At 45.6% G+C, this 27,272-nt stretch overlaps 2 protein-coding genes across 2 annotated transcripts; both read left to right on the top strand.

Moving 5' to 3' along the window:
* Positions 1-16,253: 16,253 nt before the first annotated feature.
* GL218_00537 (uncharacterized protein) lies at positions 16,254-18,339 on the top strand (the record flags this gene model as incomplete). The annotated part of the gene is made up of 3 exons (XM_033576962.1): positions 16,254-16,672; positions 16,746-17,798; positions 17,886-18,339. The coding sequence occupies 3 exons, from the start codon at positions 16,254-16,256 to the stop codon at positions 18,337-18,339; spliced, it is 1,926 nt and encodes a 641-aa protein (XP_033441693.1).
* A 1,873-nt stretch (positions 18,340-20,212) lies between these two features.
* Positions 20,213-21,420, top strand: GL218_00536 (Tyrosine-protein phosphatase YVH1; the record flags this gene model as incomplete). Its single annotated transcript, XM_033576961.1, has 2 exons — positions 20,213-20,259; positions 20,358-21,420. The coding sequence occupies 2 exons, from the start codon at positions 20,213-20,215 to the stop codon at positions 21,418-21,420; spliced, it is 1,110 nt and encodes a 369-aa protein (XP_033441692.1).
* Positions 21,421-27,272: the final 5,852 nt, after the last annotated feature.

Genomic DNA, 27,272 nt, shown 5'->3' with positions numbered 1-27,272 from the left:
CGAAGTTTCTAGCGGGATTTAAGACATAGTTTGTATTGGTTTGTATTGCATATACAAATCTGCGTGATTGTCCGTGCTTTAGACATCTTCCTTGTAGGCTAACGAAAAAGAGACAAGAAAGTTGCTCCTCTCTGGACAAATTCGGCATTCGGTATAGGTAGGCTCATGTCCCTGCTCACACGTTCCTTCTATCGTACCCGGGACACACTTCGTTACCTAACGGGTATAAAGCAACAGTTTTTTTGGCGCGGTGTGCGATAGGAGGAAGGGAAAAGGTGTCGCTCGGCCGACCTAGGGTTCAAGGCCCTGGGGAAGACACTAGGAGGGTTTCTCGACCAGGGATGACGATCCTTTTGCCCACCTATGCGCCTACGGCGCAGCTGGTACAGCGTTGTTTCTAGACGTGCGCTCTGCCGTTGTTCGCATGGCTGCATGGACTTTTGTGCTACATCATATTGGAGCACATGGCTGGCCTCTGGACTGGCCGAGTTCAGCTCGCGGAATCCTCTTTTCGTTATGGCGTCCCCGTCACCAAGTTCATCCGTTCTTTAATTATGCGTTCTCATGTACGATGATGCAGAAGTCATTTAACTAGCTAATCTTAGTTACTTATACTAGGAAGGAATAGGATTTATTATTGTTCAAGACGTACGGAATTATGCGAAAGAGGCCCATTTGCTATACAAAGCTCATCTACTCCCAAACGCGGTATTATTCTTCGTCCTTAGGCCATTGCCGATGCCCACCTACCCAACTATCTTATGTATAGTAAATTATGTATTGTTCGATCCTCTGGCTAATGGGAAGAAATGGGGGTTTATTTGCCTAGCCATGAACGGGCATTCCGGTTCTACAGATGGTTCACTGGGAAATTCCGCTTTCGACGTGAGTAATGAGGCGGTGTAGATATTAATCCTGGGCAAGTCGACTACTTTTGTTTGCATCGCGTAACGCAACCAACCGCTTGGGTCTTGTACGCACGTAGATATTATGAATCCTGGACTCGCCACTCATCACCGGATCCTCCATCACACAATATATGATTAAAGCTTCCGCGTTTGCACGACGATAATTGCTTCTAGAAACACGGGAGGATGAGGTCGCCGTGGCGTAGTAGCTCATTAAGGATAGATTGGCAGCTAACAAGCAAGCATCAGCCGCATTCAGCACGTATGTACATACATGCACAGGTAAAACGAACGTTTGAACTGCAAGAAAGCTGCGTTCTGGCGATCCATCACTAGGGTCTAGTAGGTTTCATATCCCGCGTACTTTTTAGGTACCTACCCGATTCCTTACCAGTACCAACAGTTGCTCCCTCGTTCACGATATGAGTAGTGATGAGCATGTCTAGATTTATTAGGAACATCTAGGAAAAGGTTCCGGAACCCCGTCCGAGTCACAAATAGACAAAAACGCGCATTACCGATGAATTTCTAATAGGAATTTGGATTAGTACGTGGATACGCAAGTATATCCCTACGCACGCGGTAAAGGATCGAAAAGCCACGTTGTTTTCCTGTTTTTCCACGTGCTGGTATAGCTAGTAACTATAGCTGAAAACTAAGATGCTATTCTACGATATCCTCGTATTGTAAAGTCGTTAGACTATTATCTAAGTGAAGTCTAAAGGTAAAGCTAATAAAGCCGCCAACTCATTCTCGATTAGTACTAGCCCGGTTTTCGTCTCCAGTTTGGGGGCGGCTATTTTCCACTGCTACGTTCTCGCGTGTCTTTGTGTAATATGAAGATACTGTGTAGGTACCTATTAGCCGCCCCCAAAGTGGAACCGACGTCTGTAATCTGGTAAGGCTGAGACTTGTGTAAGTCCTATATTCCATCTGCCTCGTAAGGCAAACGGATGGAGTCATGCTAGACATTCAGTCGAGTACGCAGGGTACCCCGTTTGCTGACTTCTGACTAACTTGAGCGGTGTCAGGCAGGGGTATGTATGATCACGAAGGGTCGAAACTAGTAACACTCACACAGAAGTATTCAAATTTTATAGATTCATGTTACACGAGAGCTTAGTTAGTATAATATTATAACTCCGAGTCCAAACAATCTATAGAAATTAACAAACGATACCTTTATATGAAGTTGTTTTGACTTCCAACGTCCAAAAGCTTCTAAAGTAGCTACAAAATATGGTATAACTAACTATGGTAAATCCACTGTGTACTGGTAAGGTACAAGTACAAGGCGCAAGCTGGCGTACCTAGTACATAGAAAAGTTCCCACATACTTAGACTCGTCTCATCTAACATACGAACAACTCAGCTAGTATCTGTCATAACTGTAAAAACTAACACTCCGAAACGCGGACAATATTATTCGAATACGACAAGGAACTTCTGCTAGCGTCATGGTGTAGGCGGTAGATTTACCGTCAGACATAACAAGCTAGCGGATCCTCCAGCTTATGCCTAGGAGTTTCATAGTTAGATCGCCGTCGTGAGAAGACGATACTTGCAGATTCCGTCTCCGCCGTTCCCACAATCCGTCAGCCTTACAAAGCATCCTAACTGAATGAGTCTTGTAGCTAGCCTGCTCTTCAAGGTAGGTCAAGCGAGGACTGTATAGACAACAATGCGTACATCACCGATACTTACGCCTAAAAATAGCCGACGCACGCCGTAGGGCAGAGGGAGCCGGTGGGGATAGCTAGGATTGCTCATGATGGGAGCGGGGATCAGAGCCGCTTCAAATCATTAGTAGACACGAACTAACGTACGCATATAGTAGCTCTAGGTACCTCGTCGTCGTAGACGGTGAGGGCGAGAGCAAGGTCAGACGGAATATGCCTCGAGAACCCAGCGGATTCACATATCCTCGTTGGCTTAGATACGCATCTAGCGTCTCCAGCGAGGCTTCCTGTCGGCCTTCTCTCCCCGTCCGTAGGAGTGCCATGCGCGATCGCTTTCGCGATACTATTGGCGCCATGGTACGGCACTCGATCCCCGCCGGTAGTAGAAGCCCGTCCCTGACATGAAACCTCATGTTAGATAGACGCCTCTAGACAAAAGCGAGAGGGTTTACGTGTGGTGTCGACCTAGAAACCAAATAAACCACATCGAATACATCGAATACATCGAATACATCGAATACGTCGCTTATATTACCCTTCCATGGGGTTTACGGCGCGGAATGATGGGAATGAGACCGGCGATATACAAGGAATATGGGAGATTGAACGTCGGTTCAAAGGCCGAGACTGTAAGAATCGTAGCACAGAGGCACAGCAATGAATTGTTGGCACCGCTGGGACATTTGTAGATTAGCTAATCTCGTTGTCATGTTTTGCGAATATGTCTTCTTCTCTTAGTCATGTATTAGTTGCTTGGGGGGAGGGGGGGGGACTATAATATGGCCGAGGTGATGTAAGCATAAGCCTAATATAGGTTATATAGGTATGTTTCCGGGATTCTTTTCAAAGGCCGGGTCTCAACCAGCCTTATCGGGTTCCGGACCGGCGTATTAGTTATAGTTGTTCGGTCTTCCTCCGTCGCCGGAGATTTTAAGGAAGTAGGTATAAACGGTAGGCCGCCACGACTTACCGCCCCGGATAGGACTTTCTCGCCGGTAACATTGTGTTACCGATTATGCAGCATTTTCCTGCATCTATCATATGATTTATATGTAGCTTGGACGATCACATCGAAAATTCTGCACCGTCGTGGAACACGATAGGTAGCCTACTAAGGCTTAGGTAATTCCGAAATAAAAGCAAAAAGGCTACATCTGCAGTCAGCAAAACGTGCATGCATACATATATGATCACAAGACAATAACAACGCACTCTCAGGCTCTCAGGCTCTCAGCCGAACGATCGACAGCGGGTCGAGGCCCGTGGTCAGCTTTGTTCTTGCACGCCGCTGTCGTGTAGCGTCGTACATCCGTTCCAATAACAACATGGAGCTGTGAAGGTCCTACATACATACCTGTAGACGTCGTGGCAGTTGTGACAGCTGTAACTATGATAGGTCCGGCGACACGAGAAGGCGACCTCCGCGTGTGGGACACGGACGGCTAGATCCCAGCCCAGGGCGGCGGAATGTACTAGTGTATTTGTTCTTGCTATGGGATCGACCATGATTTACGAGCTACTATACCTGTATGTATAGTAACTATGTATAGTATGTATACTAACCTAATTGTATTCCGCGTATTGTAATCCGTACACTACACCAGCAATTACACTAGAGAATAGACTAGTATGTATGTGTTCTATGGCACCTCGATATTAAAGCATGTAAATCAAACTTGGATATTGAAATCCTATTGGAGCATCCCTTGCTTTCATATCCACTTCAAGAACCATACCGCGGGGCCAATGTACCAAATGTGCCAATGTGCTCTCGAGATTACGTAGGCATGTGGAAAAAAAAAAAAAAAAAAAAAAACAGGTCTCCACACGATTCATGAGGAGTTACCGGAGCGTAGTATGTACATAACTTGAGTCTATGCGCCTATAATCCGTACACGGAAATGGATCGTAAACCGGAATTGAGCGTCGATACCACCGGCGGACGATTCACTATATCGGGGCTAGTTGAGTGGATTTTTGGCCAGAGCGTCCAAGGCGTCGCCCTGGTTCACGACCTGGACCCTTGGAGTAAAGAATATCTCTTGCCTGCCCTGGTACATACATAGACCTTGGACCCTTAGACCTCAGACCGCAAACCATAGACCGTAGTCGCATCGCGAAGTAATCGAACCCCACGGGTCTTCGACGCGATGAAACTCCTATCTCCTAAAAGTGTGGAATAGAGACATGTGCTCACTCCACTTGTATTAACGAATGATGACTTCAAGATCTGGGATAGAGCTCATAGTTTTAGGAGATAACGCGAGCCCGCCCCGGTTATTGTTTCGGGTATTCTATTAACTATGTATTATATTGTAACTACCTAGGTATGTAATGTAGGAGTGAAGGTATATGGATATGAGTGTATACATATATACATACGGAAACTCCTCTTTCGCATTCAGTGGGACGGCTAGAAACTTCGTTTGCTAGTTCATTAGAGAACTAATAAGTGATACATACCTCCTAGGCTTGCTAGTAGTGTATGTATGTCTACATGTGGAGCACGGTAGTGAATGACATATGCACCTAGTTTGTTTACGGAAGACATCTTCCAACATGGTTCCAGCATGGTTCCAACATGGTGACGCCTTGCATATAACGATGCCATAATAAGCTAGGTAAAAGCCGGGCGTCCGTAGTATAAGGCCTAGCGTCGAAGCGACAGATCTTGCAGCTGAACAACGCAGTCAGCAAGACCGTTCGCACTCATCCCTTGGTTACTATGAGTAAATAGCCGCTTCCCTTACCCACAGCAGCCGAGGTGGTAGATTGATAGATTGGTAGATTAGAAGTTCGGTATGAGGCGTGCGCATGTTGTTATAAGCAATCGGCCCCTTCGATAGGCTAACCGGCTGACTGGCTGACCATCACGGCTTCACTTGGAAGAGTAAGGCCGGTACCGTATGTATGTATGTAGGTATGTATGTATGCAGGGAGGATAGCATGGGAAAGCTCATGCGGGTGGGGATAGATGATGGAACTCGAACGGGGTCAGGATCTATCCACGCAACGTTTCTATGTACATTAGGTAGTTTCCATGGTTGTCATATACCGGCACCTTGGTCAGCCTTACGAGAGGGAGGTTTCTTAAATATCTTCCGGCGAAAAGAAAATGCATGGATAATCCCAATCCCGTTTCCATTTTCCCGACTGGAGTAGACCTTGACAAATTCATGTTGGGACCGAATTCTCGGAACGGAAAACAAACCCGTCTAAACACTTATAAGAGATTGGTTCACTGGAAGGAATTGAAAACCCTCATTTTTCTAGCCAAAGTGGATTAATGTTGAGCTGTAAAATTTCGTCCCAAAATCTCCCTACGAGAAATAGTTTGATGATTGGCCACGTGCTATATGTTTGACCCCGTTACAAGCAGGGTCAAGGTCAGGGCAAGTATCAAAGACGATCTACATCGTACGCGGAATCCAGAAAATTAATTAAGGGACAGTAAGTCGGCAAGCAGAGTATATGTCATCGTGCATCCGTATGTTGTTTGCAACAGTATGTAGAGATAATATAGTGAGTGTATGTAGTCCTCGGTTGTATACATACCTAATTTTTATAAGAGAGTCGATCAATATTCTGGAAAATCGGCCGAAGTTTTCTCCCGAGCTTCCTGGTTAGGAAGGCTAGGAGAGAAGTGGCCCGCGGGAACGGATGACTCGGTAACCTATGTCACACAAGGGACCAGGTGTTAGGTTAGGGTGTTATGTACCTAATGTAGGGTGCGTTGTCATCGCATATATACATAGCATACACATACATATTTGGGAGTTGGTTTGTTAGGTATTCCAAGCCAAGACACGGACCGCGGGGCAGCTAACTACCTAACCTACTACATAGTAAGAAGCGCTATATCACGATACGTTATAGGTAGTTAGGTAAAGTTCCTGCAAAGCTCTAAGCGACGGTCCAAACTCACTCTGAAACGTTTTGATATTAAGAATCATCGCATTCATCGTTGACGAATCGATGGCTTGGGTCTTCTCTGTTGGTCTATGTTCGTTCTTAGTGCTACGCTATATGTTACCGGTAATGTGTGATAGGAGTAGAGAAGCCCGGGGTAAGAAAAGAGAGCATACCGCTGAAGAAGTAGTATTAGAAGTGATATGCTCTCCAATTAGTTGAGTGACATAGTAACAACGCGCGACGACCCCAGGGGACTTGTTCGATAAGGTTTCCTTGCATATGAAAAAAAGGGGTCTAATGAATACATATTCGACATATTATAGATATTACACATATTAGACGCACAACAACGTGCCATCCGCAGCTGGAAGCAATATACTCCGGCTGATCAATTATAGTAGCCGGCGAATGGGTCGTCACTGCGGGGACGCGTGGGCAATGCTACTGGACATCCAAAACTTATCCATTTACGTCCGGAGGTCGATACAGGGTATTGAGCACCGGGCGCCGGGCTTCCTGAACAGTTAGCTCAACTTAATACCCTATCAAAGTTGATAAGGTGATAAACAGGTGGCTGTCGGTGGGGTTACGTATACTGTCTTGACACGAGTCGTTCAGCCATCGACGTCAATACTGTTGGTAGCGGCTGAGCTACTACACCGTTTCATTATATGCTGTTAGAGCAGCTGAGAACTGATACATCTTAAAAAAAATATGTGTCAAATTTTGATAAATATGATAACGTTTGATTTGCAACGTTAATCGGGGTTTTCGATATATAAGATATGATTTATTTATTTTGATCTCTACCAATAATGATTGAGCCGGGGTAGAAGCGAACGAGATGGTACCATTCGGTCGACATACATCTTTGAATCTCCGCGGATAAGATATCGCACATGCGCGAAGACTTGCTGCAAGGGGCCATTAAGATGCATACTAGAAGGAGAAGGAAAATTTTCTTCTTTATTTTTATTTATTTATTTATTTGCTTCTTCTCGGTGTTACGTATATGGACCACCTCTATGCACGAGCAAGCAGACTAAATAACCTACCAGTTCCGATACTATTTGTCTCTCAACGTCACTTGATAAGACAAATACCCGCAGTCATGGGAGGGGTGTGAGGAATTGGAACAGGCAAAAAACGCCCACGGCTTAAAAGGGCTGACGTCCCTGTTTACCGGAAAGGGGAACGATGTAGTAAGTAGTAAGTACTAGAGAAGGTTTGCAACATCAGTAATGACAAATGAGACTCGTACGTTGTCTCGGTGCATTGAAGGCCTGTCGGTACTTGAGCCCGAAATCCAATGGATCGTCAGGCTGTTGTCGTCGCCATTGTTGTCCGTCTAGAAGAAGGAAGGATATGACAACTACTAAGGGACAACGAGTGACAAGTAGCGAGTTAGCAAGTAGGACGAAAATGTCTGGACGAAAAGTGCATGGCATATGCAGTAGCGACGAATATCGTTGGTCTCTTGTCTGGACACAGCCACACAGGCCTGCATATCACGCGGTAGGGAACTCGGCAATAAAATAGACCGGGACGTGCATATGGTCAGCAATAGGAACGAAGCGTGTTGTTGAGGTAAGAGAGGGGTTTACCAACTAGTTACATAAACAAAGAAGAAATAAATAAATAAAAAATACCCCAAAAAACCGCCCCTCTTGTCGACAAGTTACCCGCATACAGCCGGTTTGCAGGAAACTAACGATCAGGCCACAGCCTTGTCGCCTCGTTATGGGTTAGGTACTCTAGCTGAGCTGAACTCACCCACGTAGTAACGTATATTATACGTACATTTTCTATCATTTTACGCAGGTAGTTGCTTGGCCCCCAAACCTGGCGTCGCCCGACAGCCCGAGTCCGGAGGCGGGACGAGATTTCAAGCTCAATATGGATGCAGCCTTGTAAGGTTACTTGCAGCCAGAGCTGCATGACATGCACGCCAAGCTTATATACACCTCACATACATACCTAAGGTAGGTATCTACACGCATACATACACGCATATTGTGTATACATGTACGTAGCGTATGGACCATGTACAAAATACCTACTTACCTACACCACATACATATCTCCAATACCCTATATACCATACCTACTTAGACACATTACATATGCAGGTGTGTCTTTTCAGTTAGAGTCTGTTGCGCATCTAACTTGGTTAGAATATGTTGCATATACTACCTACCTACCTATGTATATGTGCTAGGTAGGTATGAGGTATGTATAAGAAAGAAAGAAAAAAAAAATAAAAAAAATAAAAGGAGACGGTTGGGCAGGGGAAATTGTACCCGAGCAAGAGAACCATTTGTGCACCTCGAGCTGCCGAGCTACCTATATGCATCCATACGCAGTACGAGTACGTCGAATACATGCGTTATCGTTAGCTCATCCGAGGGCGTCGCCGTAACACAAAAGTATCGTGTCCATTAAATTAAATCCGGAAAACAAAATGGTAGCTATCTCTTAGGTAGAAGGTAGCTAGCTCATTTTAGTGATGGTTTCCTCAGCTGAAAAAAAAATGAATTTCTTATTAGTGTCGTACTAATCACCCGAGACTCTTCTAAATTTCTAGCTAGGGTCAGCTAGGGCTGTTAGGCGTTGGAGAGAGCTACGCAACGCTGGAACGCGTGATGATGTTAAGTTTATTAGTTGACGATTTGGCGTCGCCGGACATGCAGACATGTCAAACCCTAAGTCTAAATAAACAGTCTAGACCCTGATTGCTCACCGTGGCGTATTAGTGGGTTTCACCTGTCTAGCCTTAAGATCTTCGAGTCAATTCTTACATAAAGGTTTTGGTCCACCTACATACCTACCTAGGTTACTTAGGTACATAGGTAGCTTAGGTAGCTTGACCGAATTCTTAGTATGGCCCCGTACCTGGCGGACAAAATTCCGCGATGGTATGTAATTTATATAACTACTAAACTAGTGATACTATCGAGTCCCCGTCGCCAATGCAAGAGCGGGTTCAATATCCGCAACTACGATAATAGCCCTGGTTTATCTACTATTTGTACCAGATCCATAGTAGCTTGTCTACCTAGGTAGGTAAGAGGTAGCTATATAATCTTGTAATATATGTAGGCATGGTAACGGTCATAGCACTATCTTCAAGACGCGACATATATATTTCTTGACCGAGCAGAACTGACGTAAATCAGGGGTAAGATCTTGTTAGTATATATCAAAGTAACGTTGCTTAAGTGGATTGGAACTTTTAAGATTATAACGAAGCTTGACTCAGCATGGGTTTCGTTACATAGTTCAAAGCTATGACGATGAGTAATAAATTCTCACGATGTCGACAACTAACAACACGTAAGTTTATAACATTTTGTACACTACATGCGTAGATAGATACTGTGTTTATTCTCATACTCGTTATGTATGCACCTAAGACAAGCGGGCATAACTACAGTGCATAAAGCATCGGGTTAGAGCATTTCCGGCATTCTGGGTCGGATTTTAACCCGTTAGTCAAGTACATGTGGCTATGGTGTATTAAGTCCCGTTCGCGGGATCCGGCCACGCGGAGAGCATAGACCGGCAGCATAGTTTGGACCGGAGGTATCTCCTTTAAGGTGTGGATTGCCATATTAGTCTAGCTACTCCCTTTCAAGGCCTCCAGATCCTTACCCTAGCTCCAATACATAGATGTCATAAAAACCACTAAATCAACATGGTTTGGGTATCTGGGGGAGAAATATTCCGCAACGCCGTAGATACCTATGTAGTAATAAGCCAATTAGATATGATTGAAATTATAGGAGAATATGTCAACATTAAGGGTCTGATCTAAGATCATCCAAGAGGTATCCGCTTCTCATTTATTGCTGAAGGTACAACTATGATGCTGTTGACCTAGGTATGTAGGGATCTCTCGGTTGGGATAGCACAAGGGGCGGAAGCTACCGGGCGACCGGAGGACCCAAACCCAGCCAACCCGTGCTCGGCCAGTCTTCTAGATCTTGCATTACCAAAGTGGCAACGAGATCTTCGGCATCTTGACGTCTTAGCGCCTTAATTGCAGCCATTCGGCCCTACGTAAGAGCGCTCACGAATCATGTTTCAGTCTCGAACGACAAGTGCCGCTCGGGGCGAATGAAAGTTGCTGCACTGTGACAATGTGCCTGCGTCCGTCGTGCGCGGCTCGCCTGTCGTCTGCCGACGTGGCACGCGCAACCTTGCAGAGTTAGATCCCCTATCTACGCCTCACTAACTATATCCGAGTCCAAAGTGTAACTTTATGTCATGGAGACATCTTGTCAAACCAGGTGAAAAATTGGAACAGACTCCAAGCATGTAAGAATACAGTCCCGTCGTGGAACCGTCTAATCTCCCCGAATCGCGTACATCGTTGCTGCTTGTATGTACGTGCGTACATATACCAGAGCTCTAGAACCTCGGCGAACGTGGAATGGGATTGGATGGGGCGGGACTGATTGTTCGGGCACCCCCACATAATAAATTCTCTATTCAGATGAAGCATGACATGGTATCCTGCTCTTCTAGTTTGGGTCGATTCATGGTGGGCTTCCCCGCGGTATGATCATTCATATCGAAGCAAGCAAGTTCCCGATCCTCCCCCCCCTTTTTTCGGTTGGATACCTTGTATGTATGTGGAAGAGGACGCCGAAGTCGATGAAGAGAGTCGAACCAAAAAGAGCTGGGGGGCATGTCGATTCCCATCAATAGATTTTCGTTGCCCTACCATAGGGGTAACACAGTTTCAGCAACACATCAAGCCTTGTAGGGTACAGACGCTTTATTAAAGGTAGCCAGGCGAGACGCCACGTTGTGCAGCAGATCATCCGAGATCCATTCCCTAGGCGATTTCGTGGCACATTCTCATATCATCATATTATCAAGACCCGGCCGTGAGGTGTTAATGATCCCTGGAAACAGGTAGGCTAACCATTATTAGTGCGATTGTGTATGTAGAGCGCATTAAGTGGACACCTACTCGAGTCTAGTTTTCAAAGTCTTACCTATTTGTAGACTGTCTTCAGTTGAAAGCGAATTTTATACTTGTATGACATTCTAACAATACGATGGAGTCGAAGTTGGGATATGCTAATAGGTAATGTTATGTATTGAGTAATATAGGTACGCACGTACTTGGGGGTAACTAAACCTCTCAAAGGATTCCTGATTCAGCGCCACGCGCTGTGTTAGCCACTCTACACTAAAAATGCCTATTGTCGCACGGGTATCATCAGATAGCCGGATATCTACCTAAGAACCGGATCTAGCCACGATGCGGCGCTATCCTGCGCGCAATAGTGCAAGGTTTAAGCGATCGAGAAGGTTCATAAAGCTGAGACAACGAGGTGGCTTAAGTCTCAATACCCGGTACGTCCGGGAACTACATAGTCCTAGGGCGGCTCTTAATAGCCGTTTAAAGAGGATCGTGAACGCATGATCAAGCTCGGGCCTCAGATTCGAAAAATTGCCTACTTGGGTAAATAAATACCTTTCCTATTTTTAGCCATTTATGTACGTTCGATCCATTCTCATGTACTCGTCAAAGAACCAAACACCGACTTAAAGTATAAAAGTCTAGGGGGAAGATACGAGCGTTTATTTATCGAAACGGCTAAATAAAATTGGCTTATGAATTAACATCGTGCGGCGGCGGCGGCGGCGCAAGACTTGGAGGTGGTAAATAGTATGATATGCTGAAAGCGTAGCGCTGAAGATAAAAAAGACTTGTAAATGGAGGGAATGAAAGGCCACGCGAAACTATTGCGCCGTATAGAATAAACGAGCCAGTCAAAAGCCACTTCGTTGAGATATAACCCTGGCAACATCAATATCCGAATTAGAGGCGCTTAATAAATCAGCTTGGGACGTTGAGTCCTCTCGGGGCGCGTACGATGGATTGGATTAATTAAATTATGAGATAGCAAAATGTTGTCTACGAGTTAAGAATGGCCTATTCTTAGCTCTAAACTCTTTCTACACTTTAATACGCACATGTGTAGTGTATGCAGTGTAGCATACATGCAGGAAGTGTCAGTATAGGGAATATGATGGGCTGGGCTAGTATGTAGGTTATATGAGCGGTGAATAAGTGAGTCGTGTCACCTTATCAGATCCTTTGGTGTCTGATGTACTCTCACGATATCGTTTAATTATAAACATCAACGTTGACTGGCATAGGAAATAAGCATTCGATAGATCAATTACTATGTACGTTTACTATGTACGTTCTGCGTGATGATGCTCGACCTGCGCAGTAGCGAGGGGCAAGGAGGGAGGGCGGGGGGCATCCAAACTTAACCATTTCCGTCAAAGCAAGAGTCTGCGAAGCCAATCATGACACCCCAAGAGCTCTTTAGCTTGTCTCAGTTCTAATGATCCAAAAGGGCTCGTAGGGCTGAGAAGGGAACTTCGCAAGCTAGAAATCTACATGCGGTACTATGTACGTGGGCTTAATTGTCCCGAGATTCTACGGGAAGAATAATCCTGATCTCATGTCAGTCGAAATATTATATCGAAAAGCCACAATCCCGTATACCTACCTCCTTTTAGATGACGACGGAAGCTGATAACAACCGACTTTCTAATTTCCTTTATCTTTACTGCGTCGAGTAAGAAAACTCATGCGCGCCTCCTGCAGATGTTATCAACTCTGCAAGCGTTCTGCGTGTTACACATTTACCTGGTGTACTTTGATTTGCCAACTCGTATTGCGTCAAGTTGATGTACCCGGTGTTGGAGAAGAAAAAAACGCCTCTCTTCAACGCTGTTGGAACTGAACCATATTAAAGTCCGGCGGTCTAGAATACTTGGCTGGTACAAGTCATGTTCGTATAAGTCGTGCGCGCATATAAGTCATGCCCGGTGATAAGAATTCACGTTCGATTTCGGGGTTTTTTGTCTAGGAAGGTAAGAGTTGCTGTACATGCTTCTTTTTGTCACGCTGCAAACAATGCTATCGTCTACATATGAGGTAGGTATTCAGGCGTTAAAAAGTGGATTTCATGAGAGTTACCGAGGGATTCCCCATTGTAGCGTTCGGTAATTTTACTAGTGTCAAGCACAAGACAGGTAATGGGTCTTGTCGTGATCGTATTGTCTATCGACTATGTAACCATCTTATAATCTTACAGTATCCATTACTGTACTGTATGAGCAAATGCGCTTATTGTTATTGAGATTAATTGGCTAGTATAATAGCTTTCGTTGGTAGCGATCGCACTATTGATATTAGCTACATTGGGATTCGGTCTGTCTTGTCTGTCGTATGTAGTTATATGTCTACCTATATAAGGCTTTATAAGGCTGAAAGTCCCCATCTTAACTATCAACTCTGAGGATGATGAGGCTCAATTTGGGAATTGTGGCCGGCCGTTACTATTTGCCGGCAGCAGCTCAACGTGGGACTATGCTGAATCCGTGCGAAATTACCATGATCGGACCGAAGACCGCCTCCTGACAAGTCTATATCCGATTTGATATAGTCCACGGAGGTCGGAAGAAACCGAACGCGAGGTAAGAGAAGCATAGACGTAATTAAGGGAGTGAGGGTCGAGGCACTGAGTATATGCTATGGTACATAAAACAATCGTTCGATGATCATCGCATTACTATGTTCTCCGTGACGAAACAGCCGTGTAAGTCGATGGAGTACATTTAGCATTTTAGTGTACATACATTCCATAATATAGTCTGCTTACCTCTTATACTATGTATATGTATATGTATATGTATACCTATTAGATACACAATAGTGTGGCAGCAGGACAAGATTATCGGGGGAACTTCATTCTTGGGCACATCGTCAAAGGTGTGCAAGCAGCGTCATTTTTCTTCTTAAAATGGATGTCGGCTACGTAGTACTGCGAGGCGGGTGCCATGCAGCGGGTACACCCACCTCCCACCTCTTTCTCCTCTAGTAATTTTTTTGTTGAAGAAGGGCTGTTGGATAGGTATATTTAATAGCCTGGTAAGAGGTATGTAAAGGGGGCTTTCAAATACTACATACATAACATAAAAACATTGAGCTACATCAACATAAAAACATACTAAAAACATACTAAAAACATACTATATCATAAGTAAGGAAGACGAACCTGACAAGGTACTATATGATAAAGTATACCCCAAACCAACATATATACATACATGCGTATACATATACGCACCTAGGTACTCACGCCGCTATGGCTCAGTTACATACATGTATCCTACTTCTTAGTAACGTGTACCCCAACTCTCCAGATCCAGCCTTTCTCTGCGGAAAAAAATAAATAAATAAAAACATTAAAAAAAAAAGGCAGGCTGTAGCCTGTAGGTAGTGCAGCCCTGTGCCGACTAGAAGTCGCATCAATCCCACCACCCACAATGTACTTTGTACTCGTACACTGGGTACGACAAGAAAGTCGACGAGGGGAATGAAAAACTTTTTGATGCACGCCCTGAGACTTATTCCCCACCCCTGGTACGTAACCATTTCCCTTTCTCTTTTTCAATACACCCCCCTGACGTTCCCTGGTCTAGTAAGAGACCCACTAGTAGTACAGCGGGCAAGGTACCTTTATGACCAGCCCTAGCACGATACCTGGGAAGACCCACCTTAATGAACTACCCTGTAAGGCGCTAGAGGGTATCCCTGTTCTTGAAGGGCTGAAATACTGGGACCCACCCCACGGACTAGGTAAGTAGACTGGTAGGGCTTTTCCTATGTTGCGGGTTAGTCCTTCTCGAATCTAATTTTAATATGCACCTAAGTCGCCCCTCTTCACTTTCTGGTAACCCTTTCATACATGTACGAAGTAGAGAAAGAGAGATAGAAGTGAGAAAAAAAAAAGAAAGGTTGTGGATGGATTCTTGCGAGTGTTAGGCCGAATTTTTTTTTTACATCACTTACCTCGTCGTCTCTCTATTCGGTCCCTATTCGCTCCTAGAAACACGTCTTCTTCTCGCCCACCCCTATGCGATTCTTATAGTCGCCCGAACTCTGCGTCTACGTATAGTCACCGTAGGGAGTACCTTCAAAAGAGCAAGGGGCCAAATTTGAAATTCGGATCCATTGGTCAACATTGGTCAACATTGGTCAAGCCAAAGCTCCTTCGACAGAAAACGATTTACTAGCCCAGCTTTACTATCGTCCAACTATATCCAGCTATATCCTCCTCTCTTGTCATCCACCTCGGGTTGTAGCTGAGCTGTGCTAAGCTTCATGACAAGAACAAGAATCTCGTCTCCCGATTTGAACCTCGGCCTATTTTCTCTAGAGGCTTAACCCATTGTATTAGCTTCGGTTTTCTTTTCCATTGAGCCCATCTCGGTGTATTACCATCGTGTTATTATATCTGCATGTTTACTATTATCATGACGCTTTACGTTTTTCTGCTATCTTAGAATACCCTCGCACGATCATCTGCTTCTGAAGTACGACTCTCCAACAACACATATTTCGCAACCTTTCACATAGACGACATCGGCACTGCCGACACGAATATTGCCACCACCATCCTTACTACATCCCGCCTCTTGATTCAAGACTGCGCCATTGTCGGTTCCCATACACCGTCTTTGCCAGCTCCACAAGCCCATCAGATGTTCTAACCCGTTCTCGGACCGCTATTCGTTCGATTCGGCAAAATAATATCTAGATTCCACATACTTTCAGCTACTCACTGTTACTACTAAGCTGTGGCAACTCTGTCATTGGCCTACGTCGAACAAAGTCAGCTTCGTTTGTTCGAGTCTTCGGAAGGGGGAACACAAGATGGACATCCCAAGATGCGCACCAAGGGAGCCGGGAGGCTCGCCGCCGGCCATATACATCGAGGGATCGAGCCACTTCGACCACTATGGAGGCTCGGGCCGGTCTCATATGCAATCGAGATTCCATTCCTCCCTAGCCTCTTCTACCCCTATGCCGATATCTAACAGCCGCCGTCTTGCTGAAGACGATGCACCGCCGCCACTACCTCCCCCGAAATACCTACCTGGGCTTGGGCAGCCAGCTCCTACTCGACACGACCGTATTCCTTCGATTGATTCCAATGCAAGCTGGGATAGTACTAGACAAGAATTGGAGCAGGATCGGCCTCCGTATGGGAGGGTTGATAATGATCGTGGGATAGGACGGCCTCATAGAGACGAAGGCTATCATAGTCTCAACTCCACCATCTCGTCGTTAGGGTAGGGATAGTCTATCAAATACACGGCGATATGCCAGTCGGAACGAAGTGCTAACTGCTAGGCTTTCCTTCAGATCCCAGGACTCTCTCCCCAAGAAGCTCTTCATGTCTCATGACCAATACCAGTTTAACAGGCCGAACAGTAACGATTACGACAGCTCGTTAATTAAGAAGTTGGACTCCAGACGAACATTTGACAACAGGACTCCGCCTCGACGGTCTGCTCTTAGTGCTTCCGTGTCGAACTTGACTGCACACGAGCAACGTCTACACACTCAACTAACACCTCTTTCCCTCCCTATTCGACCGAGTAATAAGTTAGTTATCGATTCGCCCGGTCGTTATACGGATACTCCCCCACAGTCTGCACTCTCCCCACGTGGGCCTTCGTTCTACGGGGCTTCGAGTAGTGAATATCGTTCGCCTATAGAACCTATGGATCTAGATCGATCGCCCTTTGTGCGAACGAGAAGGAATAACAGTGGTTCATTACCTGATGATGCAACGATATCCACGCACAGCAGCTACGACAATACAGACGACAATGACTTCACGATGGAGGATAGGTCACAAACTGAGGACTACATGCTGCGGTCAGAACACCAGGCCATTGGGCAGAAGAGGCGGGCGTCTTCACCGCCTGGGGATGACGTTCCAATGCAGGGCATGTCTGGATTATGCGACCCATTACGACGTCGTGAGGGCGCATCCAGAGCATCACCGACACCACGTCTCGCCGGCATCCCTCCCGGCTCTATTCCTTCCGTTCCATCCACTACGCGAAGTGGGTCTTTTGCTTCAAATGCCTCACTTACGACCAACCTGTCAAGTATCAATTCTTTCACTGGGAGATCACCTGGCGGCTTATCTAGTGGAGGACTTTCGCCCGTTGACGTCATCTCAAACTCGCCTTATAGTATCCCGAATTCTCTCGGTCACTCGCCACGCGCTTCACTTGCACGTGTCCCCCATCAGCGTAACCTAAGTAGCGAAACCAGACGTCTTGCCTCACCCCGTAAAGTGAGTGAAGTATCTAAAACCGGTATCTCAAAGATACCTGGTGGTTTTTTCATGTGCGAATGCTGTCCCAAAAAGCCCAAAAAATTTGAGACAGCAGAAGAACTAAGGTAAGTGGTCATTCGAGCCTATTCAGGGGTTATACACTACTTCTTACTTTTACGGATAATTGACTTTTTTTTTTTTTTTTTTTGTAGCGCCCATGAGGCCGAAAAGCAATACGAATGTTCGTTTTGCGGTAATCGATTTAAGAACAAGAATGAAGCAGAGCGCCATCAAAACAGCCTGCATGTAAGGCGACATAGCTGGTCGTGCTCTGCGTTACTTCTCTCGCGCTACGATCGTGCGTTTCACGAAAGTACCAACCGACCTGGTGAAGCAGATACGTGTGGTTACTGCGGAGAAGAATTTGAGCGCCACGGTGGTGTTGGGCGTCCACGACAGCCAACAGAGCAGGATTGGGATGAACGACTGAAACATCTTCAAGAGGTACATAAATTCCGCGAATGCAACTCGAGCAAGAAATTCTACCGTGCAGATCATTTTCGACAGCATCTAAAGCACAGCCATGCGGGGACCAGTGGTAAATGGACTAATATGCTAGAAAATGCATGCATGCTCGATGAAGAGCCACCACAACCGTCAAGATGAGCGAATTGAACTGACCATCAACGACGGGGTTGGGTAGCAATACTGCGCGGGGTTTTCGAGGGGAAAAAAAGAATCTACAAGTTGTGGATGCGAATTACTCGGATTTCGTTGGTTGGGGGGTTAATGTGTCTATGGACGCACAACAACCGGCCTATAATTGGGCGGTGGGATGAAAGGGATCAGTCGAAGCAAGAGTAATCAATCAAACAATCAATCGCGTGCGGTGCGCCTCGGAGTCTCACCTCATCTAGGAGCAGGTTGGTTTGCTTTGCCGATCTCCCGCCCGTTGGATGCACGCTCGCGGAGATAAATTAAATGGTCGGTTGCGGCACGATTATCAAGTCGATGCCTTATACAACAGGCCTAAACCGGAAAGTAAAATCTTGGCTCCAACAACAAATATTCCATATTCCAGCCGGGGCGACTGGGCGCCACTAAGGCACATTGGGATATAGTAGGGTGGGATTCCACGTTGTCAATGGTTAATTTACGAGACGTATATGCTCGTTGACGGCACCGTTCCATTCCAACGGGTATTTGTGGCTCAATAGAGCTTATGGAGGTGCGGCTCGCCTGCGTTGATTTGAGCCCATCAACAGTTGAGTATTCATAGGTAGCGATAAAATTCGGACAGAAATGAATTAACGACTCATTGGGCAACCAAAACATAGACCCATATATTATTTGCATTATATAACATATACCTAAGTACATTTAAGCGTTCGAGGGGACGATGTAATATCCATGCCTTTCGAGTGCGAACGTGTAAGCTGAATGCACATAATTGCTGACACCTTAGTGTATTACCTATAGTGACTCGAGTTCTTTACTCTTTACTCATCTCGGACATTCGTCTTTCGAGGATGCGTCATTATGTTTGAACGCCAAGCTCGCTTGGTTAAGACATCTATTTCGGCTTTTTTATATTATTTTGGGGTAGGGTATTTTGAAGAAGGGGTTTGGAGGGCGGGGGAAAGGAAATAATATTCTGCGTATAAGACGTTCCATCGCGGGATTCGCTACAATCCTTGCGGGCATAGGATACCGCGGATGCTATAGCAAAAACAACAAGGCTTATATTAATTTTATTTGTTTAATAATAGCATCAAGTCTACATATACTTGAACTAAATAGACATAGAAAATAGCACTAAATTGTAATTATGAGATTTAAAAGACTTAAATATTTAAAGACGTAGTTAATGTAACTAGTTAGTTACCTGTTAAAGTAAAAAAAGTTTAATGATCAACTCATTTAAATTTTCGAATAAACAGTAGCTGCATAGTAATCGTAGAAAAATAATTTTTTCTTTCTGCTCACCATGACGGGAGGTAGTATTTGACTAATATTTAAGTATGTAGGTCTTCAAAGTCCCATGTCAATTGGATGGGAATTTGGAATCCCGAGTTGCATTATTAATAGCTTACAACCTAGCAGCTAGCGGACTAGCGTCAAAAACAGGCAATCAGCATGGTCACATGATTCAGCCCTACCGGAAGGAAAGAAAAGTCTAAACTAAGGTTAACATTTGCACAGCCGCTGACGCCACAAGTACCTAATATATGTCGTACAAAGTACATATATACATATCCCACTCGAGGGGCTCAAGCTTCCATAATTTCAATGTATTCTGCTGTATGGACCCGTTTTTTGCCTGCGTAGTTGCCCGCGGCACAAATACGGCATTCCGCAGAAATCCGTCTAAGAGTTTGCCGCCCCTTTACATAGATACCTTCGTAATTTAGGGAAATATAGGTGGTCTCTTACCTTTTTCTTCTACTATAGACCAGGGTCAGCTATCGCTTTTGACAACTGTTTCCTCACCCATTATTCTTGGCACCCGCGGAGAAAATTGAGACCCAAAGAAAGCATCATGTCGTTTTCCAGGGTACCCGGACCCGATAACCTTCACGTCGGAGGGTAAGTTTACACCCTTACTCACTCTTCCCCACACTACATATATGATCACCATGTATATGTATTTACCTAGATAAATATGAGCTGACATAAGCATACAGGGTTTGGGCTCTGAATATCGAAGGGCACCGTGACAAACTTTACCAACAGAATGTCACTCATGTGCTCTCTGTTATCAAGTTCTCATTTGACAAATGGGCCGAGGAAGGAAAACGATTTAAGCACATGAGCATCGATATTGATGATGACGAAGACTCGGATATACTAGTTCATCTCTCATCTGCTGTGCGCTTTATCCGTAATGGGCTCTATCCGCCAGTCAACGGCGCCGATGCAAACGCATCTGTAGAAGCCAAAGATGACGGAAATTCCCCGGGCGGGGTATTCGTACACTGTGCGATGGGTGTATCGCGTTCCGTAAGCTGTGTTATCGCCTATCTCCTGTACCAATACCCTCACCGCTTTGGGGGTAAGCAGTTTACTCCTTCAGTCGCTTCAGCAGCCGAGCGGCGGCAAACCTCCAAGGAGGCCGTAGAGAGAGCTTTAGAGTGGGTTCGTCAGTCTCGTGAGCGTGCCGGACCCAATTCTGGGTTTATGCGCCAGCTCGAGCTCTGGTGGGAGATGGGATGCCCAGCTGATGATGACAGCGCTGTGGAGCGACACCCCATATATCAGAAATGGCTGTACGAAAGAATGTTGAAGGAATCTAGGGATGTACATCAAGCTCCAGAGGCTGAAAACATCCGGTTCGAGGATGAGGTGGACTTAGGAAACGATGGTATCGAAACCGGCGTAGACAAGAATATCGGCAAGGAGATACGTTGCAAAAAGTGTAGACGTGTTCTTGCGACGCCGAAGTTTATCGTGCCTCACGTCCCTACTGCGGGCCCAGAACCTCCAAATTGTGCTCACGTTTTCGTCGAGACGCTCTCCTGGATGCGGCCAGCGCTAGAAGACGGTGTGCTAGAGGGGCGTCTCTCCTGCCCAAATGTTAAGTGTGGCGCCACGGTTGGTCGTTTTGCCTGGCAAGGCTTGAAATGCAGCTGTAGCGAATGGATAGTCCCGGCCTTCTCGCTTAACCGGAGCCGCGTTGACGAGGTGGTTCCCCGGGGCACAGATGCGCCTGCAATCCGGCAACCACCTGGTCGAAACGGGAACCTATAGCAAGGGTTACTTTAACAAGAGCCTCATTAATGCTTGTCATCCTTGCTTGCTTTCATAAGACTCCTACCCATATATCCACCAAGTAAAAGCGGTCTATCGTTATTGGTCGAGACAACGATGGTGTTGATTTTTCACAAGCGTCGTCTACATAGTAGCTACCAGAAATTGTTGCTCTAAGCACGAGCCAACAGATGCTGACGCTCAATCACACACCCCCTTAATCGTTATCTTACCTAACCCGCCGCTAATAACCCAAGGATCAAGTCAGGGTTACGGGGGCTGAACGTATTGTTTGACACCTCGTTTCCTCCATACACGCCTCTATTCATAAACCGCACTTCGCGAAATGTACCCCCAATCAGATATCACTTATATTATAGGGCGCGTCGTTGAACAGGTTGCTTTCCTTTGCGGCATAGTGTCAGATGCACGCCACTAACCTTACCGAATATACGCTTCAGGCATAGGGCTTACCCCTTTCTCGAGAGACCTGGGGTTACAACCTTGCTTACCGTCCGAACTCAAGGGCACTCCCGTTTCCCCATGCTAGCCTGCGATCTCGTTAAAATCCCCCTAAGACAACCGTTACTAGCAACCCCCTAATGGTTCCCTACTCCGTAGGCCTGCGGCGTTTCGCAGTCAATTTGCGAAGCTAGCATTCCCAGCTCGATCACACCTCTTGTAAGCTAATCAAGTCAGGATTAGTTCCACACCCTTACAGAGCTCTATTTGGCCATGTGCAACCTCCCCGAGATGAGATTACCTTGATTGAGACTGTCAGCTTGTTCGCGACAGAATTGTCGGTGTGGATAGGCGGGATGCTTCAATTCAATCACCGCTGTGCCTCGCGTCAGCCCCTTACAGTAACACCGCATCACAAATCTCTTGTGACGCGGGGGCATTCATCCCACGCAGCCATCGGTTCTTCCTGCTTTACATACAACGATGAGGGCCTCCAGAGATAAATCATATGTAGATCGAGGCGGAGAACTCTGCTGACGTCAAAATAATCTGCATCGTAACGAATCGGTATATCAAAACCACATGTCTTATTCACATTGCATTGAAATGACGTCCATTAAGTCAAAACGCCAGTGATACCTTTCCTATTGATAATCTATACTGTTCACTGGCTCTCTTCAATGCTTAACTTAACTCCTATCTATCTACAAATCCCACAATCATGGAAGCTCCCCACGAAACTGATCGTAGCAGCTGATAACAAAGAGGTCAGCTCTGCTGACGGAGCCGACCTTGTTACGTTATCGAATCAAGTCAATCGAAGGAAACTTTTATTGCAGAGGAATGCTTAATAGGGACATTATAATTCCTAGCCGAATCAAGGTCTTCATAATCACGTCCCTTCCTAACGCCGGTCTCTATCGTTAAAAGCCGACTGTTGTTGTTTTATCGCCATCGTAATCTCCTTTGCCTTTTATTCCCTCACTTCTACGCTACGGTACTCCTTTCGATAGATGGAAGAAAAGGAAGCCCGTGCGTAGCACATTTAATAATGGTAACGTTAAGAAATCGCAAAATTTCCGGAGAAAGCAAAAAAAAGAGAAGAAGGAATATTGAGCATCCCTGCTACTAGATCTACAGATAGATACCTACATGTGCTATGCCCATGGACCTTGCTCCTCCATTCATGCAGGAACGGCGAGGGGTGACAGGTCAGTGTTACGAACAAGGAGGCGGCGTGGGCCTCCGTTACCATTAGCTCCCCCTGGTCCGACCGGCCTGGCGGGTAGTTGAAAGTATTAATTCATCATAATGATGATAATAATGATGATGATACTATTGTTTGCGTACGTGCGGTAGGAGATAATAAAACTAATGATACTGATCGCTTCGGACTTAAGCACAAAAAGACAAGATAGAGATTTTAGGTAGCAAAGGCGGGCAATGCCCGCGTCTTACGACGCCCGCACCCCCCGAAATGAAGATTCTCACGGTTCGGACGCAAAAAGAGTTTAGTTCCCTTATAAGTTATAAGCCAGATTACGCTCCCACGGCATACATATAGACGAGGATCTATGTAAGGGTTTGGCGCATAAGGTGCAATGACGCGCAGGCTGTATGTGCGTATATATCGATGTATGGATGTATGGATGTATGGATGTATGGATGTAGTTCGCGCATATTGTCCCGTAAGGGTTAAGCGCTACAGCCGTAGGCATACTATGAGACGGCCGTCGTATGTTCTCTTAAGACGGTGGTCCGTCGCTATATGTACTACTCAATTTCCACATGCGAAAAGACGCCGACGTGTTATAGCCCCCGTCGTCGTCGTCGTCGTCTCTTCGTCATCCAATGACTACGAAAAATACAGCCTAACTAGGCTAGATTCTACGTGCCAAGCCATCCATAGTGAAGCCTCTTCAATATAGCATTACTACGTACATAAAGTCACATAGCGATTGGGTATGGGGTGTGGAGTTTGGCTTTCAGGTCGCAGGGCGGGCCTGTCTTCCTCGTGACTATGTTGCAGTGTGGGATTCCCTCTCGGAGAGGAAACAAGGGTGGCACAGTCGCTACGATTAGGGCTATTTCGATGTCAGCGATCCGGGGAGATTAGCCCGCGCGGCCGGAAGTAGACCGGTAAGACTCCGGCCGCTGCAGTCAGCAACGCGTATCGATATCCGTAAAGTGGCACAACAGAAGCCACGGACTAGGAGATACGATACGGTCATCGTACGGAACCAACCGCACACACACGAATACCCGGGGTTCGAGTGGACGAAAGGCGTGACGAGATATAGGTGTTGGAAATCGGAAGGATTTGATTATGCAGGCGTCGTAAAGGGAGCGGTCAACCCGGGAAAAGCCCATTCAGGAGAGCTGTTTAAGGATCTATGTCCCCGTGATAAACCCCCCAGAATCAGATTGCCGAATAGTCGGGCACTAAAGCTGATGTTTTAAGACGATCTATCGGCAATGAGAAGTATATAGAGTTGGGGGTCAGATGCATCATGTATCATGCTCTTTTGCTCGAGAGACCCCTCCTACTCTATCGTCGTCGACAAGTACCTATACGTAATATTAGTTTCACCCCGGGTTACCGGCCTTGAGTGAATCACGATACTTGAAGGTTACGACAAGGAGGTTAGTTTAGCGATTGAGCCCCCGTTTTTCAGTGGTTACGAGAGGCCCAATGGGGGAGTTAGTAACCGGCAAGACTCTTAATACGTAATTCGTCCTTCATTTCCATCAAACTGCATGTCGCAAGTAGTCTTGCGGCGTTATTAAGAGAAACGTAACCAGCAAAAAAAAAAAAAGACATTAGGTCCGAAAGGTCACCGAGAAGAATTCGACCGAGCCGACCAAGTTGATGTAATGGTAGCCTCGTCGTTTCGGTTGTACTTTCTTGGCCAAGGACCCTCAGTGTAACAAATGACGGTCAAGTAACCGGCACCTAGTAAGCTCAAACTGGTCGTTACTCTTGAGTACACGATCTCATTGGCTCGGCTAGCATTCTTAGGATCTTGAAAGATCTGACTTTGGGGGCGCACCTATATGTTAAGTCCGAAATTTAAAGCACTATGACGAAACTATCTTAAGGAGTAAGCTGCGTTATGTATGTAACATAGCATGTCTGTATGTCTTCCCTTTTATGTAGGTAGGTGGACATGCCGACAGATGGGCTGCGAGATCATGTTGCAGTACCAATTATTATTGCAAATATTATGGGGACGAGTCTTGATGTCTTAAAGGGAATACTCGGTCGTCCCGAGTTTTGGTAGATTACTTCCTTTGGCATGTTGCTTTCATACGTACGAGCAGACTGTGGAGTGATTCCTATTCGTGTAGCACGGAGTAAGGGTTGCGGTTGGGGGGTGATGTACATGATTCATGATTCATGATTCATGATTCAGAATTCAGAATTCAAAAATGAGAATACTTCTTAAAAATATCAGATTACATAAACCCTCTCGAGCTTTACGGGTTATACATACATAGCAGATTAAAGTTGTGCTACCTTACCCGCCTTATCGCCGTTGGCAAGTCGATCCTGAGCTCGGCGTTAAGGTGCGACTATTCCTATTCTATGGCTACGGATCGGTAGATATAACCTCAAAATGGGAACAAGCCACCATACTTAATGTTTGAAGCCGTAAAAGACATGCAGTAAGATCCGCCAGATGATAGTTAACCTAGTTATGTGATTAATATCCGAAAGTATAAAATATTTATGGAGAGCTATGCATGTACAAATCAAAGCGTTTGATTCTTGATTCTAAAACTATAACCGACAGGGTGGCTTGCTATCCAGCCATCCCATTAGGTCATAGGGCTAGGCGCCAGCCCTATGCAGCCCAGATTCGGCTCGGCGCGGCGGGTAGAACCAATCATTGTCATAAAAGGGTACGAGGATACGAGAGACCTAAGATAATATTGCTTTTTACGGTACTTACATGTATGTACTAATGGTTAATAACTTTTTATAAAAAGAAAATACGGCTTGCATACAACTCAGCCCTGTAAGTCCTACTCTGATGCCTAAAATAACTGGCTTAATTTATCTCCAGGAACAACGGAAGAAGCCGAATACTCGGATTCGGTTCTCGTGTAACATGAAGTGCGGATCCGAAAAGCGGAGAAAGTCCCGGGACCTGACGCCCGTTCAAGTAATATATCGGAATACCCGCACTGTAGTAGCCTGTCGATCGAGGATACGTTTGTAGATTGTGTACATTTTCTAATCATACCACTGGGAGTGGCACTAGGACATGCCCGTAAGCGATCTAAAAATCGACTAGGTTTTTATAAACCGCTGGCTAACAAGGGTAGATCTCGATTTTACGAAGTACATATGCTTTAGTTACGTCCAAAGCTTGGTGTGACGATCTTATAAGCCGGCATCGGTAAATATCAAGGGAAACCTTTATTTAACGGAGGTAGCTGAATTAAAGTCGTATATGTATGCAGGAGCTTAATAACTTCCTATACGTAATATTATCGTCATCCACAGTCAGTCAGCTTTGTCGTTATGCAAATCTGAGCAACATGTTTAACTTGCCTAGGTTTCTGTCAAGCTTAGATACCTAATTCTGCACGATTCCCGTGTCGAGATTAAACCGTGTAAGTACATTGGATCGCTCGTAATCAGCAGCCATAGCCAACTGCAGCTCGAGGTATACAGCTTATACCTACTTGGTAGATCCTTGTTCGATGGCGTGTTAATAACGATGGCGTGGACGAATTATTTGAACGGATTATATGAAGGATCGGAGGGGGCGTATACTACCTTAATCTAGAATGTCAGCGCTAACATGCATCTACATGTTAGACGGCCCCGCGTAAGTGGGCAATAGGATAAGCCCGGTTAACTAGCCGAACCGAAGATACTCGCACAGACGAGCATTCTCTTGAGGTTGAAGAAATAACAATAACCGAAATGTCCAAGAAGAGTAATACAGGCCGTGCAATTAGCCTGGGGTACAGGCTTATACACCGATCTGCGGCATCCGGCAATGGACTTTTGATGTATCTGTTAGTCTGAGTGATGTTATGCAGGGAACTGATCTTTAGTAAGTAACCTTACGTACGGGAGGCTGCTTATCTCAGAGTTACTGCTGTAACCATGGTAAATACCTAGGTATTCACTCTGATCACCTACCTAGAGGTAATTGACAAGACGGCCATGACAAAGCAAAGAATGAAACCTATAAGCTGCTTGTCACCCAAGCCTCTCTCCGGTTACACAAAGACAGCCCCGTGGCCGATCGCCGTAATAGATCCGGGTACCCACGACGTAGTATCTGAAGATTGATAACGGTCGAGCAATATCCAAGTACCCCACCAATTCGTACTACCCATCATAAGGCTGACGCAGAATTGTGCTCTTGTAT

This window comes from Daldinia childiae (genome assembly GCF_008694065.1).
Source record: "Daldinia childiae strain JS-1345 chromosome Unknown Scaffold1, whole genome shotgun sequence".
NCBI lineage: Eukaryota > Fungi > Ascomycota > Sordariomycetes > Xylariales > Hypoxylaceae > Daldinia > Daldinia childiae.
This window is presented reverse-complemented; position numbering and strand designations above follow the sequence as displayed.